Source organism: Neomonachus schauinslandi, chromosome 7 (genome assembly GCF_002201575.2).
Source record: "Neomonachus schauinslandi chromosome 7, ASM220157v2, whole genome shotgun sequence".
Taxonomy (NCBI): Eukaryota; Metazoa; Chordata; class Mammalia; order Carnivora; family Phocidae; genus Neomonachus; species Neomonachus schauinslandi.
The window spans coordinates 87,646,836-87,666,274 of record NC_058409.1 but is presented as its reverse complement, the minus strand read 5'-3'; the positions used below and the strand labels follow the sequence as shown (position 1 = coordinate 87,666,274).

Genomic DNA, 19,439 nt, shown 5'->3' with positions numbered 1-19,439 from the left:
ACTTCCAATATGTGTGTTTATCTTTTGAGAAGTACTTTTTATTTAGGTAGACATGCTGCCCACACTTAGGCCAAGAGGCTGTTACCTGCACGCTCACGGCCCCTCGGTCCATCCCACACCCCCACCCCCCCAGTACCTACTCCCTACAGCCGCCGCTGAAGCTGCTGGTCGGCTTGTCTATGAGGAAGGCCACTCTGCCCGGGGCTGCTTGCTTCCTGTCTGCATTTGGCCGTTTGTAGAGTGAGAGTGAGTGTTGTTTTGTGGGCTCTCCCTTCTTAATCATGCTCTTTCACATTGTCGCCTCGTTTCCTCAAAAACTGTCAAACCCAAGTGTCCTGGCGTGCACCTGTTTTTCATGCACTATTCTTCCTTTTCAGTGAACTGGGAACAGCTTACGTTTCCGCGACAACTGGTGCTGTGGCAACAGCTCTAGGACTCAACGCATTAACCAAGGTGCTCAGATTTTGATTTCCCTAGTTAGGCTTCTTAATTTGTTCTCATCCACCTGGCTCAAGTCCCTCGATTATTTCTCAAAATAGTTCAAGTCCTAGGACTTTCTTTTTTTCTTAAGATTTTATTTATTTATTTGACAGATAGAGACATAGAGAGAGAGGGAACACAAGCAGGGGGAGTGGGAGAGGGGGAAGCAGGCTTCCCGCAGAGCAGGGAGCCCGACGCGGGGCTCGATCCCAGGACCCTGGGATCATGACCTGAGCCGAAGGCAGACGCTTAACGACTGAGCCACCCAGGCGCCCCAAGTCCTAGGACTTCCTTAAGAATTACCATCATTATCTTCGCCTGCCTATCTCAGTTGGGTCTTCCAGTGAGTTTCGGAAAGGCTGTCACCAGCACCCTCTGCCAAGCCCCTGGTCTGTCCCTGGCACTGCGTCTTACGTGCCAGTGCTCCCCGACCCTGGCTGCCCACTAGAGGCTGTGTGCCGAGGAGTGTGCCCGCGCCCACACCTCTCGAGAGGTGGAGACGCCAGCGCCTGAACTCAAGACCCCGCGACTCCAAAGCCCCCCAGTCCGTCAGCCAGGCCAGTCTGGCAGATGCCTGGGAAGCATGTCTTGTCCCAGTGCGCCCATGCTGGAAATCGACAACCACCACCAGGGAACAAGTTTTGAAAGTACCCTCGGCCTGAGTTTCCATACAAAAGAGACTGTGTTTTTAGCAGTTTTCAAGGAGAAATAAGTATTTGCATTCAGTCATCCGGGCAAAGTAAAATAACGCTTTTGGGTTGTTTTTTTTTTCTGCAGCATGTCTCACCACTCATAGGACGTTTTGTTCCCTTTGCTGCTGTAGCTGCTGCTAATTGCATTAATATCCCATTAATGAGGCAAAGGTAAGATTCATACACAGTCTTAGAAAGGACTGGTGCTTGACAGTAGAGTCTTATAATAATTAGTGGTGTTGAAACTTTTAACAGTTCATTTTAATATTTACAGATGGAATTATATGGGACCTGGGTTTGCTTCAGAGTAATCTGGTGTGGGCACAGGGATGGGTCCATTAATGAAACAAGCTTAGCCATGAGTTGCTAATTATTGAAGTAGGCTGATGAGTATGTGGGGGGTTAGAATACTCTTTCTACTTCTGTGTAATAAAAAGTTTAAAACATATATCTCAAACTAACATTTAGTTGTTGTAGAGCTAGGCAAAGAAGGTCTATGCACAGAAAGTTTATTCTCTAAAATAGGTACCCCCACCACCCCAGAACTGTCTTACTGGGTTTAAAATATTAATGTACATTTTGGAAGTATTTTATAGAACTGACAGAAATTAAAAGAGAAGAAAGAACAAGAAAAAGCATTTTGGAATGGATAACAAAAAACAGGGTAACAATAGGAGCTATAATTTTAGTGTTAGTAATCGCTTCTCGGCCTTTTGGCTAAGATCAAGTGTTAATCAAATTTTAGTGTTAGTAACTGGCGTTAACTATCCAGTGGTGCCATATACTAGTGATTCCTGGGGCAGTATAGTTAATTTACTTAGTAATGCCATGTATTATATGTGTCTTTCATTTGGGAAGTTGCTCAGATTTGCATGTGAGCATAGAAATTAGCCTTATCTTTAAGTTAGCATATTCACCCTTTGAATTATATTATTGTTAAAAAATGCAGCACTTTTTTTCATGGAGTTTACTAGTGTTATTTTCCTTTTTTAAAAAAGATTTTATTTATTTATTTGAGAGAAAGATTGAGAGTGAGCAGGGGGAGGGGCAAAAGGAGAGGGAGAAAGGATCTCCAGCAGACTCTGCACTTGATCCCACAACCCTGAGATCACCACCTGAGCTGAAATCAAGAGTCGGATGCTCAGCCGAGGCTCCCCATGTTACTTTACTTTTGTGCCTACCACACAAGGATTAGACTTGTTCGTGGTATTTAAAAATAGACCTGTTAGGGGCGCCTGGGTGGCTCAGTCGGTTAACCATCTGCCTTCGGCTCAGGTCATGATCCCAGGGTCCTGGGATCGAGTCCCATGTCGGGCTCCCTGCTCAGTGGGGAGCCTGCTCCTCTCTCGCCCTCTGCCCCTCCCCACTGCTTGCTCTCTCTCTCTCAAATAAATAAATAAAATCTTAAAAAAATAAAAATAGACCTGTTAGTGCCAAAACTGACACTCAAGCGGGTATTTGGATTCAGTAGGGACTTGGTCTTCCGTAGCACAGTGCTGTTTCCAGCCGTTTCATGAAGGTATCTGTGAACTTCTTTGCCTGTGTTTTGCTCGGCAGGGAACTCAAAGTTGGCATTCCTGTCACAGATGAGAATGGGAACCGCTTGGGCGAGTCGGCCAATGCTGCAAAACAAGCCATCACACAAGTAGTTGTCTCTCGGATTCTCATGGCAGCCCCGGGCATGGGTTAGTAGCTCTTGGTCACCGAGCCCTGGCCGTAGTCTGAGGGGCGGGAAGCCACGGCGCCGCTTAAGCAGGGGAGTGGTGTAATCCTTGGGCTTTAGCGGCATGACAGCGGGGGCCGTGTCAGGAGCAGAGTGAAGAGGGCCAAGAGTGATGGTTGGAGACTGGCCAGGAGGCTGGCACGCTACAGCAGGTCAGTGATGGGGCTGGTTTGGACCAGGGCGGCCACAGTATGGGCGATGAGAACTTGAACTCAAAGAATTGGATTTTCATTCATCTGGAGAAGAAACTTCTCAAAGTTCTTGAATCAGAATAATTTCTACTGAAGATTTATTTGTATCGATTAGAAACCCTTGGAATACAAACCAGGTTGGGTTGGTTAGAGCAGCTATTAGGATGTTTGCCAAGCTTCTACTCAGTTTTGTCCTTAGGGCTTGGAGTCGACATGACCCACAGTCAAAAATCTGCATTGTATGTAACCCACTCGTAGGGCTTCCTAGAGCCACCCTCAGACCAAAGGCTGAGAGAAGATTCTCAGACTTACTCAGGAAACAGAGGGCCCGGGAAGTCTAGTGCTCATTACAGAAAAAATTTGAAATTAGTAGGATTAATTTCATCATCTAAGCTGAATGCAGAAAGCACTTGACTATTAACCAAGCTCTCAAAAGAAGCACACTTAATCAGTTGTTGTCAGGTTGTCCTGCTAGTATCTTTTGTTGTCTTTAGGTTCCTTTTGTCATTGTGAATCTCATCAGCGCACAAGTAGGAGTAGGGACATTATAGTGGTGTCAGCTATAATCCCAGATTATTCGGATTATCCGATTTAACCACCGTTAATCGATTGAACAAAGAAACCCCTTGGCGTCCTCATGAGACAGCGGTGCACGCTGTGGGGGTGGGTGCACTGTGGCAATCAGACACAGACGGGGGTCGTGAAACAGACGGGGGTCCCCGGGGTCTGGCACCAACACGCCCACCACGCCCGACTTCCACATCTGCCGACAGCAGGCTTGCAACTCCAGCCTCTACCCTGCATTTGCTTTGGGTTTGGGTTTTGTTCTTTCTCATTTTGAAATCTGAGGTTCCCCTTTGGAGCTCAGCCAGCCCAATGGATCTACTTTTAGAGGCTTGGTTATTTTAAACATTATTTAGTCCCCAGAGAAGAAACACAACCTTTCTGTCCCAGTGGAATCTATAGAGGTAATTGCCATATGGAAGTGGTTGATGTGACAGTTCAGTCTGATAGAAACTGTGAGTAAATAATAAATGAACTACCACTACCCGAGGAGTTATGTCCATTATTGTCTCCAGCCGTCTCACAGCCAGTTTGATAGAATTCTCCCCATTTTATCGATGAGGAAAACAGAAGACTGAGGCTCAGAGAAGTTAGGTAACTTTTCTTCCTCAAGGCAGGAATCTTTTTCTTGAGGCAGAATCTTTCTACTGGACTCCACCTGGGATGGATGCCTGGGGGAGGTTGCATTTGTTTAATTAGCACAGAAGGGGAAAGTTCCTGATGTTTGTACTGTTACATATTTAAAGTTAAATGTAAAGTTCTCTCCCAGATTATAAAATTTTCTGGCTGGTAATGAGCATTACGTTGTTTTTAATTTTTTTAAATGCTAAAGTATTTCAAAGAATTATTGCAAGTAATTTCGCTCTGCCAGTGTGAAAATAGCCTAAAAGTGACATAAGCCTTTTGTAAAATGGTTAAAAAAGATGTGAGCTGAAAATAAATATTAAAGAAAGATTTAAATGGATGTATCTTTACTTGCAGCTATCCCTCCATTTATCATGAACACTTTGGAGAAGAAAGCCTTCCTAAAGGTAAGCAAGCCCCAGTTCTGTTAATCTTTGTCTCAATCCTTTCAGTTCCTTTTCAGACTTCAAACAATACAGAATATTTCCTACCCAGTGAGTAAAGAATTTGAAGGCCATTGGCACCGGGCACTTACGTTAAATAAAAAGATGTTTCCGGGAACATTTTACTTCTGATCTCAGATATTTGAGAAAGCTGTTGTAAATGAAGGTGGCTGCTCATTCCTCTTGAGAGGTTATACTCAGTTACAGCTTATCTTAGTCATCACTTGGATGCCTAGCTAGGTGATAATGAAGAGATAGTGTGAATTTGGAATGATGTGTTCATAAGTCACTACACATACTATCAGAAATGAAAAGAGTTTGGAGTAGTAGCTTTGTAGGACCCTGAATATAGTGCCCGGTGTATTTTTCTTTGCTGATCATGTCTAGTAATTCATTAATTTTATCAGCCACCTCCCTTCAAGGTCACATTGTGACCAAGGACTCTCGATGCTTCTACATTGCTTTTTGTAGCTTCCCACTGTAAAGCAATAGTGTTCATGCGTCACCCTCATTTTCCAGTTCTTTCACAAGTGGGATACGGTAGAATAGGGTGACTCACTTGGCTCATGCGGTTTGGAAAGTGGCATTGTTAGATCTGCCAAGAGAAAGGAGCCACGCTCCTCGCTGGAGGAGCAGGTATGTTGTGGGGAAGACCACAGCTCTCCTGGCTGAATTGTTTGGGGTCTTAGAAACAGAACTGTAACATCGAGGGAACAAGATAAAGCTTTAAAAAAGGACATAGTTCACAAGCCAAGCACTTCCTGAATGATTTCATCGCTTAGGAGTATTCTAAATGTGTGACAGGTGTGTTCACTGACCCGTATACTCCCCATGCGCCCCAGAAGGAAAGCTACAGTCAACACTAAGCGAACACTTCATAAACACTCTCAATATAAGAATGTTCTTCGAGAAGTAAGCCGGAAAAGTCTGCTATGAGGAAACAGTAATGTTGAGTGCTTCGTTTGACCCATGTAGCCAGGTTGTCACCTGTCAGTGCCCCAACCCCATGTTAGGGAAAGGGGCCCCTCTCTGCAGCACCTTCTCTCATATTCTTTCTTGGGTGCTTTGGGCACATGGAAGAATTCTATTCCCTGCGCATCCTCCTCTAGCAATCTTACACGTCGGTGTGAATTGTGCAGTCGTGTTGTCGTGGCTCTGTAGCTACTGAACAGTCCCAAAATACAAAACAGTTATATATATGGAAGCAGTAAAGCTATTGCTATAGACCAAAATGTCATCGTGGACTCATCCGACATTTTACCTACTTCACTAAGCTCTTCTTTTGAGAATTAATGACAAAGTTTTGCCCAAATCTCTTTCTGGTGCAAAACTTAGAAAAGGATTAACTCTTAAAAGCTGCTAATGGATTAGTTTATGTACTGGAACATTAACTATATCCTAAAACTACCAAATTGTATACACATTTGAAATTCATCAGCTTTGACATCTCCGTGATTTTCAGATAATCTGAAAAAAATTAGTGCTCTTTCCTCTGTCCATCCCTGCTTTACTTATGGGAAGTGATTCAGGCTTTGGAGGAAGAAACGCATTAAGTTAATTTAAATGGGGTTTGTCAGTATCACTCTCCAGGATACTAGTAGGAAGTGGCCCATCCAGTACATCCATAACTTTGCAGACATTGACTTGATGCCCTGCGTTCTTCTCTACCAGCTCTTAATCTGGGAAGCCATTAGGATTAGGATTCTAGTAGTTCAGCGAGGGCATGTATTGACCCAGGCAAGCTGTTGACTTACCTGGTTGTTAGCTCCTAAGGTAATGGCATGCCAGCTTCAGGAGCAATGGAGGATCAAAATAAACCTAACCCCCCACCCCCCAGGTTGAATTGAAGCAAAATTCGGGCTTTTAAAGCAAGACCAGATGTCTAGGTCAGTTACAAGGCTTGGAAATTGTCATCTGATATGAGTTTGTCTGACATAAAAGTGACAGCTTTTGCAAGAGAGGAGTACTAAGTGTGACTCATTCACCAACAGTGCAATGAGCTTATGATTGTCCTGAATCTGCAGGTAACCGTGAAAGCAGATGGGAGGCCACTCTCGGTGGCAGCATCCCCATTGCTGAGGCCCACCCAGTCTTTTCTCTCTGCCTCTCGAATGCCACCCAACACCTCTTTAGCAGAAGGGTCTCCGCAGCCTGTTTCTGGATTGGAGGCTCTGAATCTCGCCACCTGCCCCTGCGGGTGGTACTTTATTCTGCAGTCCGGCTCTGGCCTGCGGGTATTGGGCATACTCTGGCTGCTAACATGTGTCCTGATCATGGCTGGGGATTCCAGAAATTCTATGAGAAAGTCTGCATTTGAAGCTCCATTAATGCTGAAAAGTTAGGTCACTGGGGAAAACACAAAATGAGGTTGGTACATTCTTCTCCTAGTGCAGGTGTCCGTTGGTGCTCCTGGGGTCTCAGCATTGTCGGAAAAGTTGCCGGAGTTACTCTGATCTCCGAGTGACAGACACTGGACAGAAGACCCAGTTGGGCATCTCGCATCATTTTCTTGCTCTGACGGATGGAAATTGCTGCAGATACAGCCTAATAACATTTTCTCCGTGAAGGCCCCAGCAAATGATACAAGCAGTTAGCTCCCCATTGTCACTCTGTTGTGGGCTTTTTCACATTAATAAATGAAGGCATATTGTGTTTTCCTCCCCCACCTCAGTATACGGTTTTTAGCTTTGCTTGATACCGTATACGTTAGTGATAACTTGGAGATGTGCCACCTCACCTGTCCTTGACGAAGCAGCCCTCTGTCTGCCCCACTGTCCAACAGTGAAGGGCCTCACCGGGAGCTGGGAGAGACCACTGGCCTCAGAAGCCCCATGGCAAGGTCGGGAGTGGTGGTCAGAGTGGCTGATACTCAGTCCCAGCATCCCGCCACCCATAGGGGTCTGGTTGTAGCTGTCCTGCTGCAGACGTCAGTGGAGGATGTTGCTTTGAAAAAGGAATGGCGGACTGTTGTTGAGCTATTCGTACACACATACCACTCCCCAAGTGCAGCATGGCCTTACCCTGCAATACTGCATTTTGCCCACGTAGAGAGTTCCATAGGACTTAACTGATAGTCTAGCTATTGCTAAAACATAGGCAGAGGTGGCTTGTATTAGTATCCATATATTTCCATCTTCAGAGCACTTTCACATGCATCAGGAAAGGCAGGCTTTACCGTGCCCCTTCTACAGAGGCTCCCGAGATAATTTCTACAGCAGCTCATGACGTCCACGTGGGTGGTGTCTGCCTCACTTGGCCCCCTGCTTGTTCCCACAGCCCCAGTGGCTGGCTGTGCCCCTCTGTAAGGGTGTACTTATCTGGGCTTTTACCTTGGACATGACCACACTCCTCTGCAAGCATGAAACAAATTGAACCTTCTTGGCTTTTTATGAGCTTGGGGAGCATTCAGTGTGATTCGTCCCTCCCCCTATCTTTCCCCAAGTGGGGTGCTGGAAAAAAAGCATCAGCAGTGGGCATGTGACTCCCAGAAATCTTTGCAATAAACCAGAAAGCTCACTGCTGAAAATCTGGCCCTTCGAAGAATGGTATTCTTAAAGAATAACTCCTGTGGTCTCTTTACCTTGCTGGCACTTTCATTGGGAATAAGTCAAGTTAATATGGTTTGGGTCAGATAATAGTTCCTCATTCCTTAAGTTCTACTTCTTCCATATTCCCTTTAATAAAGGTGGACTGCTCTGTCTACTCTGTAGATTTTTCAGGACTTTCTGTTAATTAAATGTGAGTGTTGCATTTACGTGCCAAGCAATGTGCTAGGTGCTTGAGTCATAGAAACAGGGCTTGAGCCCTGCTCGCAGGGACCATATAGCACAGTGATGGGAAGAGGCACAGGGCAGTGGTTCTAATACTTGGTGGTTATAGCACAGAGGGAATAGAGGAGGTGTCTCCCTCAACTACAGGGGGTGGCAGAGTCTTGAAGGGGACGGCTCAAGGGTACATGCGTTGCAGAAGCTCAGAGAGGTCACACAGCATGGCTTATTGGGAGACTTGCGGATGATCAGGTTGCCTGGCATGTGGGCCATGTATAGGGAATTGAGTATATCATATGTAAAAATTAATTCCCCATGGTTCGTAGACTCTAAATGTAAAAATGAACAACTGTAAAACTTCTAGCCAAAAAATATAATAGATCATCTTTGAGATCGAGAGTTAGGCCAAGATTTCTTAGACACAACACCAAAGGCAGTCCATAAAAGAAAAAGTGATAAATTGGACTTCATCAAAATGGTAAAATTCTGTTTTTTGAAAACTATAAAAGATGAAAAGATAAATAGACTGGGAGAAAATCTATACAAAGCTTGTATCTGATAATAGAGTTATATCCAGAAGATCTAAATCACTCAATACTCATTTAAGAAAACAACCCAATTTTAAAAATGGGCAGAAGGTTTGAATGGACGTTTCACCAAACACATATCTGTATCAGATAAGCACATGAAAAGATGCTCAGTATCTTTATTTACTGGGGAAATTCACATTAAAACTACATGAGCCACCACTAAACATCTACAGGAATGGCTAAAACCAAAAGGACTGACCATAGCATGTGTTGGTGAGGATGCGGAGGAACTGGAACTCTCATGTCTTGCTGGTGGGAATGAAAAATGGTACAACCACTTTGGAAAATAGTTTGGTAGTTTCTTAAAAAGTGAAATAGATGCTTACCATCTGATCTAGCCATTCCACCCCTAGGTGTTTACCTAGGAGAAATGAAAGCATATGTCCATAAAAGACGAATGGTTCACAGCAGCTTCATTTGCAATAGCCAAAAACTGGCAACAACCCAAATGTTCATCAGCAGGAGGATAGATTACCAAATTGTGCTGTATCCATGCAGTGGAATACCTCACTCAGCAAGGAAGAGTAATGGACTACTGATACACGCAACCACCTGAATTAATCTCAAAACAATTACACAAGAAATAGATGCCATACATAAAATTCTAGAAAATATAAACTGATATATTGTGGCAAAAAGGAGATCAGAGGTTGCCAGGGAATGGGTGCAGGGTTTAGGAGAGAGAGAGGAATTGCCAAGGGCACAAGGAACAAGGAAAGCATTACGGGTGACAGATATGTTCATGACCTTGATCATGGGGATGGCTTCACGGCTGAATACATGTATAAAAACTGCAAATACTTGCAGTTTACTGTATGTCAGCAAAGCTATTAGAAAAAAGGTCCTGGAGGAAGGAAGACTTTAGGGTCATATTACTTTTTGAGCTTTTACCTCTTAAATATATATTTTTTACACTTACGATTACTCTCTTTAATTCATTGAAACTTTTATTTACAGTATCCTCTGTTTGCACGATTTTAAGTGTGTGAGTATGTAGGGGAAGACCAGACATCCACTGCTCACTAATTGAGTCTCAGGCTGAGTGCTATTTAAGAAGTAGGGGTGAATCAAGTGAATGGCGTGCTGGAGAGGAGTCGGGAGACTCTGGGATGACATCCAGGTTGGGTTAAGTCAGAATTCTCCAGGATCCTTGTCATTACTCAGAGCCTTTCCATCGAAACCTTTGGCACGAGCCACAGTCCGCCTTCCGCTCATACACATCCTTCTTTGAGATTACCCGCAGCTGTTCCCTGAGATAACAGGTTAGCCCCGTTTGCTTCAGACAAGAGCCCACTTGAAATCAGAAGGCCACTCTCAGGGGCTCAAGTTCATCCTCCACAAAATCTCCTTCAGTACTTAGTCTGCCTTCCCATCACCCAGTGCAGATGTCACATCTGGGAAATGCCGGGGCGAGGATGTACATCTCCTTATGAAAATCCATATCATCATACAGGGCCAGTTACCCAAGATACAATACGTTCTTTTCCTGCTGTCCTTTGAGGGGTGGGCCTGTCCCCTCTTGATGACATTTCTCCCTTCCTCTCTAGTACTTGCCTCTCTCCCCTCAAGTTAACCTGCGTGATGTACCTTTTCGCCAGAGGAGTCTTCTCGGGGACCAGGGTACGCCTCTCATGCAAGCTTCTTTGGGATCATGATCTTTTAACAGCCTGTGTTGACTCTGCACTAAGTTGGCCGATTTCATAACAACCAGTTCACAACTCAGCTGCCGCTGTTTCAGGGGCCTTGTTTCTAGAACCATCTATCCCATCGTTCTCTGTATCGCATGTTTTGGTACCACTCCTTTTTGAAAACTAAAAATCTAACAGTGCTTATTCTCCACAAGACCAACCAGCTCATTCACTTCCATTAAAAAAAAAAAAAAATGACAGGCAAAAATTTTCTGTGCCAGCAGTAGTTTTAACCATATTGACAGTAACTAAAAGCAAGAAAGGGAAGCTGCAGGGGAGGAGGGAAATGTTTGCTGGGTTTCTGCTACGCTCTGGGCACCGTCCTGGGTGCTTTACGAATGTTACCTGCCACATCTCCCACACACTTTTAGGCAACTGTTGCGATCCTCATTTTGCAGCGAAGGAAACCGAAGCTTGGAGAGGTTGGGTTCTGCCTGCCCTGTCCCCACAGTCGGGAACCAGGGGGCAGGGCAGAGAGTTGAGTACAGGTTTGGCTGTCTTCCAACCTGCGCACCAGTCTGTACTACCTCCCCCCGTAGGAGGTAATGATTCCTCCACGTGTTCAGAGCCAGGCATCTCTCAGACGATATGTGCAAGAGAAAAAACTGAGAAGCCACTTGATCTTTGCATGTGCAGTCATTGACCGATCAGGGAGGCTACAGGAAGTCAGGACTAACATGCTTGTTGCAGTGTTACCCCAAATTTCACTAATCCGGATCTTGTAACCTGGAGAGTTTCCTCCCTATTAATCAGCAGAAGAAATTGTCTCTGTATGAAAAGTATTCAAAATAATTTCTCTCTCAATACAGAGGTTCCCATGGATGAGCGCACCTATTCAAGTTGGATTAGTTGGCTTTTGGTGAGTGGAATTAATTTTTTATAATTAATTTCTTCTTTAAAGGTAAATACACAGCATATGAAAGGTGAAGGAATGGGCAGATAATGTGGGACACAAGTTTTGAAAGTGAGACCATCCCAGAACATCTGGAACTTATGGTCCCCAAAATTAGATAGAAGTAAAGAGAAGCCTACAATGTTTGGGACTATTTGCATGATTCTTTTTTTAAACTCCTGATATCTCTCTGATGTTTTTTGCTGAAATTATCTTGACAGTCCTTGGTAATAAAATTATACAAACAGGACATACTTTATAAGGAAATACGATGCTCGAAAGAAAGGGGATTGTTATAAAAGTAAAATAGAAGAAGAATCTGAAAGTCATCCATTTGAAAATGCTCTGATTTGTCTTTTTTTTCCTTTTTTTTTTTTTAGTTTGGTATTTGCTACACCTCTGTGTTGTGCTCTATTTCCTCAGAAAAGGTATGTATTTGCTATTCTTCGGAATGATCATGAGCTTTAATCCTAAAAACCAGTTGAAGACACAGGTGCTGTTATTCCGTTTCACTTGAAGGGAAGTTGAGATTCAAAAAGATTAATGAAGCCGAGTCTCTAAAAGGAAGAGATAGAGGCAGAAGTCAAACGCACATCTGTTTAATTTCAGAACTCTCTTTATCCCGCTCTACCATTACATTTGAAAATGCTTTATTCGTTTGTAAGAGTCAGGTTAACTCTGGTACAAATTGCTTTTGTAAAAAATTTAGATACGGCTTCTTCTCATCCAATCCATTGGCCAATGCAGCTACAACACAGACATGTTCAAATTTAAGGTCCGCCCCAGGGACAGCGGTTATATGCACTTTGCCTCGATGGTTGGTTTATTTGCTGCCCCTCTTCCTATTTAGTTCCTTGCCTTAAAATCCTTATTGTGTACTTTCATCACAAGCTACCCTTAAATCCCGCTTTTGATGTAAGAACTGGATTGATGGGCATAAATCAGCATGGGATAAATCTAGGTCTTCAGCCTCTTGCTGATCTGACGTGAAAGCACAGAGAGCAGCATTTTGTTGTTTGGCCTTTGTCTAAGGGTTACCAGGCTCCTGCCTTTGTAATACCCCCATGCGCCAATAGGCCCCAGACATAGGGTCTTTCATGCCCGAGGCTTTCAAAGGACAATGAGGGGTACTGGAACTAACTTTATCAGGTCCACGCCACCTGATAAAGCACTCCACCTTTATCTGCTCTTTCACATCCATCTTTGACTCCTACTGGTCTTAAATCGGGCATTAAATCCCAAGGAAAAGGAGCCTCGAAATCACCTTGATGCCTAGAGCCATACCCCCTGGGAGGGGGCAGGACCTTCAGAATTTATTCTCTAAGCCCACTACAGATGCATTTCCTCAAGTCCAAAGAGGGGTAATTACACCTATTTACTTTTCAAACCCCAGAAGCTCAGGACTCAACATAAGAAAAGTTTATTCCAATGTCCAGCAGTTGACCTTGTACTCAGTGACTTAGAAATAGTGTATGTGAAATGCCGAGGAGAATACCTAATAACAAGATAAGCCCTTAATAAAGGTAGCTGTTATCATTTTGAGATTAAAGGATTTGAAAACCCATAAAGGAGCTTCCTACATAGGCCTTGGTTTAAATGAAGCTTATTCCTGTTTTTTTTTGCTTATACATTTGTTTATTTTTCTTTTTGATTCTTACTCATCAGTTGGATAGAATAGGATTACTGATATTCCTTGGTTCATTACACACTACGCTCATTGGTCCAAGCATGACCCTATTTTGTTTACTTTAATGATATAATGAACATCCATGAATCCACTGCCCACTCATAAATAAAAATATTACCAATAAGTTATATGTTTTTATAGGTTCTTCCCAGCCCATACCCCTCCCTCCTGCAGATTTAACCATTATGCTGCATTTCATATTTATAATACAATTACATTTAAAAATCTTTATTATATATATATGTATATATATATAGTGCATATATATACATATATATATATTCCCGATGTTGTTTAGTTTTGCCTCTTTGGGAACTTTTTAGGCAAGGGTGTCATACTATATATAGTCTTCTGCTACTCGTTCTTTTTTATTCAATATCATGTAGCTAAGAGTCATCCACATTATTGCATGTAGCTAAATTCATTCACTGTTTACTGCTGTATAATAGTCCATTGTATAAATATGCCACAATCATCCATTCTCCTGCACACCTGAGAAATAATGAAAATGCTCCTTATCAGAATTTGTGGGAAACAGCAAAAGTGTTGCTTTGAGAGAAATTTATAGCTTTAAATGTATATATTAGAAAGGAAGAATGGCTGAAAATCAAGCACTAAAGGTCCAACAGGAACAAAAAGAATAAACTGCAAGGAAAGAGAAAGGAAGGATGTAAGAAATAGAGGAGGATCCAGGAAGTCAAAAGTTGGTTCTTGAAAATAGTAACAAAATGGTAACAAATAGTAACAAAATCATCGTGATGTCAGTCACAACAAAAGAAACAAATAATACTATGAATGAAGAGAAGGTGTAACTACAAATATTGCTACAAGTATTATCAACATCATTATGCCAGTAGATTTGAAAACAGGCAAATGGACAAATTCCTGGAAAAATATTAACAATGCTGAAAAATTAGTCTGAATTGGCATATCGCCATTAAGGAAGTTGAAGTTTTATTTAAACTTCTTCATACAAAATCAACACAAGAACTAGGTGGTTTTACAGGTGGAGTTTACTCAACTGTCAAGAAACAGATTACTCCAGTTTTAAACAAACTCTTCCAGAAGATTAAAAAAAAGAGTGTCCCCACCATCCAGGAAGGTTTGAATAACTTTAATTCCAAAATCGGAGTTGGCCTTTATAATATATTAAGAGTAATTATGAGTACTTCTAGATCAATGGAAAAACAAGACCAAGAGACAGTATAGCGTGTTGGTTAGGAGCGTGGCTTTGAATCTCAAGTATCCCTCCAGTTTCCTTATCTGTAAAACTAGGATAATACCTGACTTTCAGCGTTCTTATAAGGATGAGAAAGCATAGTATCTGGTCCAACAAATGATCAATAAGTCATAACCATTATCATTATCAGTGGCATCATTTTAAGACTACCCTACGTCCCACTGTGTAGAACATAACCACGTAGGTACTTTCTTTCCTACATTCACAATATTTCTTTTATTTTCTTACATATGTTTATATATCTATATCCTGTCTTTTTTTTAATCTCATGTTTTCCCACATCTCAACTATATTACAGAACAATTTTTTTAAAAGATTACATATTGAAATATTACCAGGTTTTCTGGTAGTAAGCATTATGGACAATTTTTCTTCATACTTTTATATAATAAGTATGCATTTGTAACAAAAAAACAAGCTTTAATACATTCAGGTACTTTTTTTAAATGCATAAAGCAAAGACTAACAAGTCATCGCTCAGTGGTGTGTGACTATGAGTGATGGTTTTTTTCTTGTACAGTTCAGTGTTTTCTAAAACTTTTGCAAGAAGCATGTATTCTTAATACAGTGGAGAAAAGCATATTAATGCAAGTGAATTTTTAGTGTTAAAAATTCCACTAAGTACATATGTCTTTTTATTAATGGTGAACATTTATATTGTTTTCCTTGGGGAAGTGGCATCATCACACACTGTTTCCCAATACCAGCAGGGGCTGAGAGTCTTGTTGCTTGCCTTCTTCCCAGCCATGAACAGTTCTTAAACTTTTAATAATTTTTGAGCTCTTAAGCTGCATTTCTTTGATTATTAGCAACAATTAATTTTCCAAAAGGAACTGGGCATTCATTTTCAAGGCACAGGAAGCATTTTTCAAACAGGACTCTGTCTTACAATACCAGTCATGATTCGGGGAGCCGTCCCAGAGAAGGGACGGCCCTTCTCTGCTGTGTGTCCCGATTCTAGTTCCCTACTCTGCCCATGTAATAATCGTGTCGTTTCTCCCTTATCCTAGTTCCATGTCTGTGACAAGCTTGGAGGCTGAGTTGCAAGCCAAGATCCAAGAGACCCATCCTGAATTACGACGTGTATACTTTAATAAGGGATTGTAAAGTAGTAGAAGACACTCTACAGCTTATCCTGTCTACTGCAGGCCCGGTGAGGAAAAGCCAGTTCGACCCAGGTTCTCCCAGTTACAGAAACCTTTTAAAGACCCACATTAGCCTTTTAGAGTCAAGCTGCTACTTACCACACAGCACCTCGTATGGGCCAGGCGCCTGACACCTGTTGGCTCCCTTACATTTGAATCACGATGTAATTTACAGAAATATCCTTTCTCTAGCTTTTATAGTAATTGTTTTTCAAAGACAATATACCAGCCCTCACCCAGAGTTTTAAAAAGCACTGCTAGGCATAGAGTAGATGTTTAGTATATGCTCAATACATATGTATTGATTATCAGTGAGTGAAAAGGAAATCTGTTTGAAATATTGAGTTTTTATCCCATTCTTGTTTCAAATCACTCAGCACTGATTGGGGAAAACACAAAAGCTCTGAGGCTAAGCTATAAAAAATGACTCGTAAATATTAAGGACATTTGCTTCCACTTTGGGCAATGGGCAACCCAAAGTAGATGATGAGTCTTTTGGATTTATAGGATAAAAGCTCTTCCGTCTACTTCCCAAAAGTCACAGTAATGGACACATGTGATGAGCCATCCCTGCTGTCAACAACTATATGCATTCATATTGCTGGTGGATTTCTTTAGTTGACTCTTAAATTTATTCTGTTTTACATTCCTATGAAGTTAATCTTACCTTGCACTTGTTGACTTTATATTCAGTTATTTACATCAAATAATCAAATAACTGAAATGTACAAATGTCAGATTTTGGAAGTATATTCAATACCAATGCTGTATGACTGGGTTGAATCTGGTTTGTTTGATTTTTTTTTTTAGAAGTGAGAGCACAGTTCCAGCTAGCTACATGTCTTTTCTTGTCATTCTCATAGACCTCTTTGGCTTTCAGAAAGATACAGAAATAATGTGTATGTGAATCAGTGACTGAATGAATTGTACTTGAATATTCTATACTTCATTCCACCCTGCTTGACAATAAGGAATCCATGGACCACTGTTTACATCCTCTGTAGTAGCTTCACATGTATTTAATGTAGCAGATTATGTTTCAAGTCTGAAGATGTTCAAGGCATATGCTAGGTGGTTGTTCTGTTGAGTGAGGCCACTCAGTTCAATTGTAATTCAGAGACTTATAAGTGAAAAAAAAATGTAGAAGCTAGTTTTGACAGATTTTTCCAGACAATGTGACCAGACTGAATTTCCTCATAAAGAAAAAATGGTGTTCCTTGTGTCCGTGTTTCTCTTTTCTCTGAAAGGATTAATGGATCTGAAGCTTGGGGCCACTCTGAGCCTTCCTTTGTGCCACCAGAATTTTCTCATTTAGATTTTCTGTCTTAAACCATTTGAGGCAAAATAGCTTCCCCATTACATTCTGTCCTTGGATGTATTTTATTGCCATAGATGCTTCTCTTTAAAAAGTGGTAAGAGCCTGAAATTCAAGGCAGATCTCCACGAGGTGCTTTTAAGGGTGCTTTTAAGGAGAAACCGAAGCCCCCCACAACCTGCCCCAGCTAATCTCAGTATTCTGACCCCCACGCTCCCCACTCCCCACCCCTGTTCACTGGTAGCTCCTTCTCAGAATCTTAACCTTCACTGAGAAATTAATCAGCAACTGGCTTGAAGATTGATGAACTAAACTTTATACACACCAGGAAGGGATAATGAACATGGAGATGTGTCTTTTTAAACATTATTTATTGAAGCTTCCAACTCTTGATGCTTTTATATAGAAATATTAACTGTATCGTTTAATCGTGGTTTATAAAAAGGAACAAATGAACCAAGATTGGCAATTTTGCTGATTTCTTAGAAATACCTTTTCTGGAGAAAAGCCCACATGAAGTGCAATGAGCTTATAATGGTAAATAGTTATTCATATTTCTATTAACATTATAAAGAATTATGATTGTGCATATTTACTGACTGGCAGTTTTTATTTCAGTATTAGCACAGTGTCTCGCCAGTGTTGGAATCAATGTATTATTTCAGTTCAACTGGATGAAATGTTAAATAAACTCAGAATGAAAATAAATTCTCTCTTTTATTTGTATGTAAAAAGCAATGCAGTTTTTATGTCACAGTTGATGGTACCTTTCATTCCGACTTGACATCTGGGTACCATCAGTAACTCCCAATGAATGATAGTTTGTATTATGCCTTCAGCAGGGAATTCTTTCCTGTTCTTGGCTCCCAGGCTGCCACCTTCATGAATACCATATGCACAGAGCACACGCCCCCTCCCAGCCCCACACAGTGTAATTCCAGGAATGTCTATTATGAGCACAGGGGGAAGTGTGATTCTGCTTTAGATGCTGATAACAAACACCATTGCACATGGTGGGGAGGTAAATTCGCTCTCAGATTGTCTGTCAGATTCTAATGTGGAACTAGCCTTTGACATAGTTCACAGAGAAGAATCTCAATTAACCCAAGATTGGGGAGTGCCTTATGACCAGACTTAATAAAGGGTTGAGCATTATAACCTTCTTGTTCCTGTCTCTGCATCTGTTTTACTACCGTAACTCTGTTCGTCACTTAAAAATGAGTTAACTATATTCAAGAGCTTGGGTCTAGAAGTCAGACAGAGCTGGTAGAATCTTGGTTGTACCCACTTTTAAAATGTATGTGTTTAGGCGACTGACATTCTCCATAACTTTCAGCTTTGTTTGTTTGCTTTGGTTTTGGAGAAAATAACTGAATGTACCTCATAGAATCATTATAAAGATGAGCGAGACAATCTCTGTACAGCAGTTGGCATATTGCCTGGCACCTGGTAAACTCAGTGAATGGTTGCCCAGCGTGTATTTATTTGTTCTAGAGACACTGCTTGTGCATTCAGAATACCAGTTTATCAGTTGTTCATGGTAAGATTTTAGAACCCCAGCAACTCCCCCAGAGTTAACCCCCAACCTAACTAAAAATACAGATTAAAATGCTCAGACAGAGACACTTGAATCCATCCTGTTAAAATGTCTGACAACTAAGGTTTTGCCTGAATGAGACAGAGGTAGGAAAAGTCTCTGCTCGCAGATGAGAAAACCGGGGCTTCCAGTGGTGAAATGCAAGCTTAAGGCCACTCCTGGTCACTTGAAAACTGCAGTGGGAGCCAAGATCTGACACCCAGGCCTTCAGCCCTCTCCAAAAATGTAAACAACTGGAATACTCGAATGAAATTAGTTTTTCCTTTGTGTATGCAGAATTTCACTGAAAGCTGAAGAAAAATAAGCTTATGTTTGGTCGTGATGAATATAAGGTGTCACTTCAAACATAGATGGTCCATAGACCAGAACATCCAAATTTGCTAGAAATGCAAGTTCTGGGGCCCCACCCCCAGACTTACCGAACCAGAACCTGCAGGATAGCAGGAGCCCCGTACACATTACAGTTTGAGCAGTTCTGCCTGTAGCCATATCTCGGGTGTTCCCAGAGATCTGAGCATCATTGAGCCCCTTTCAGGCTCAACTTCCAGTTTTCTATGAATTCGCATGTTTTGCCCCTCACCAGATTCCAAGGAAGTATCAAGGCTCAATGCCAACACACTTAGGGACACGGTATCAGGCTTACCAGGGCAGGGATGTCCGTTTCGCCTACTGACCTAGAACAGTTGGTACCAGCCAAGGGTCCACGTGATCACTGGGTTCACGCTGGCCCCTTTCCAGGAGTCTGAAAAAGCATCCTCCCGTTTCCTTGCAGAAAAGGACCCATTTTGTGTCACAAAGAGG

The 19,439-nt window shown here is 42.0% G+C and overlaps 1 protein-coding gene across 2 annotated transcripts in view; it reads left to right on the top strand.

Moving 5' to 3' along the window:
• Window positions 1-17,743, top strand: part of SFXN1 (sideroflexin 1) — a 39,893-nt gene extending 22,150 nt beyond the window's left edge. For both annotated transcript variants that reach the window (XM_044916823.1, XM_021698506.2), the window contains exons 5-11: window positions 378-453; window positions 1,258-1,343; window positions 2,730-2,857; window positions 4,632-4,681; window positions 11,572-11,621; window positions 12,035-12,082; window positions 15,592-17,743. In XM_044916823.1, the coding sequence (XP_044772758.1) occupies window positions 378-453; window positions 1,258-1,343; window positions 2,730-2,857; window positions 4,632-4,681; window positions 11,572-11,621; window positions 12,035-12,082; window positions 15,592-15,688 (535 nt within the window). In that variant the 3' untranslated portion in view covers window positions 15,689-17,743. The remainder of the gene's footprint in view (window positions 1-377; window positions 454-1,257; window positions 1,344-2,729; window positions 2,858-4,631; window positions 4,682-11,571; window positions 11,622-12,034; window positions 12,083-15,591) is intronic.
• Window positions 17,744-19,439: the final 1,696 nt, after the last annotated feature.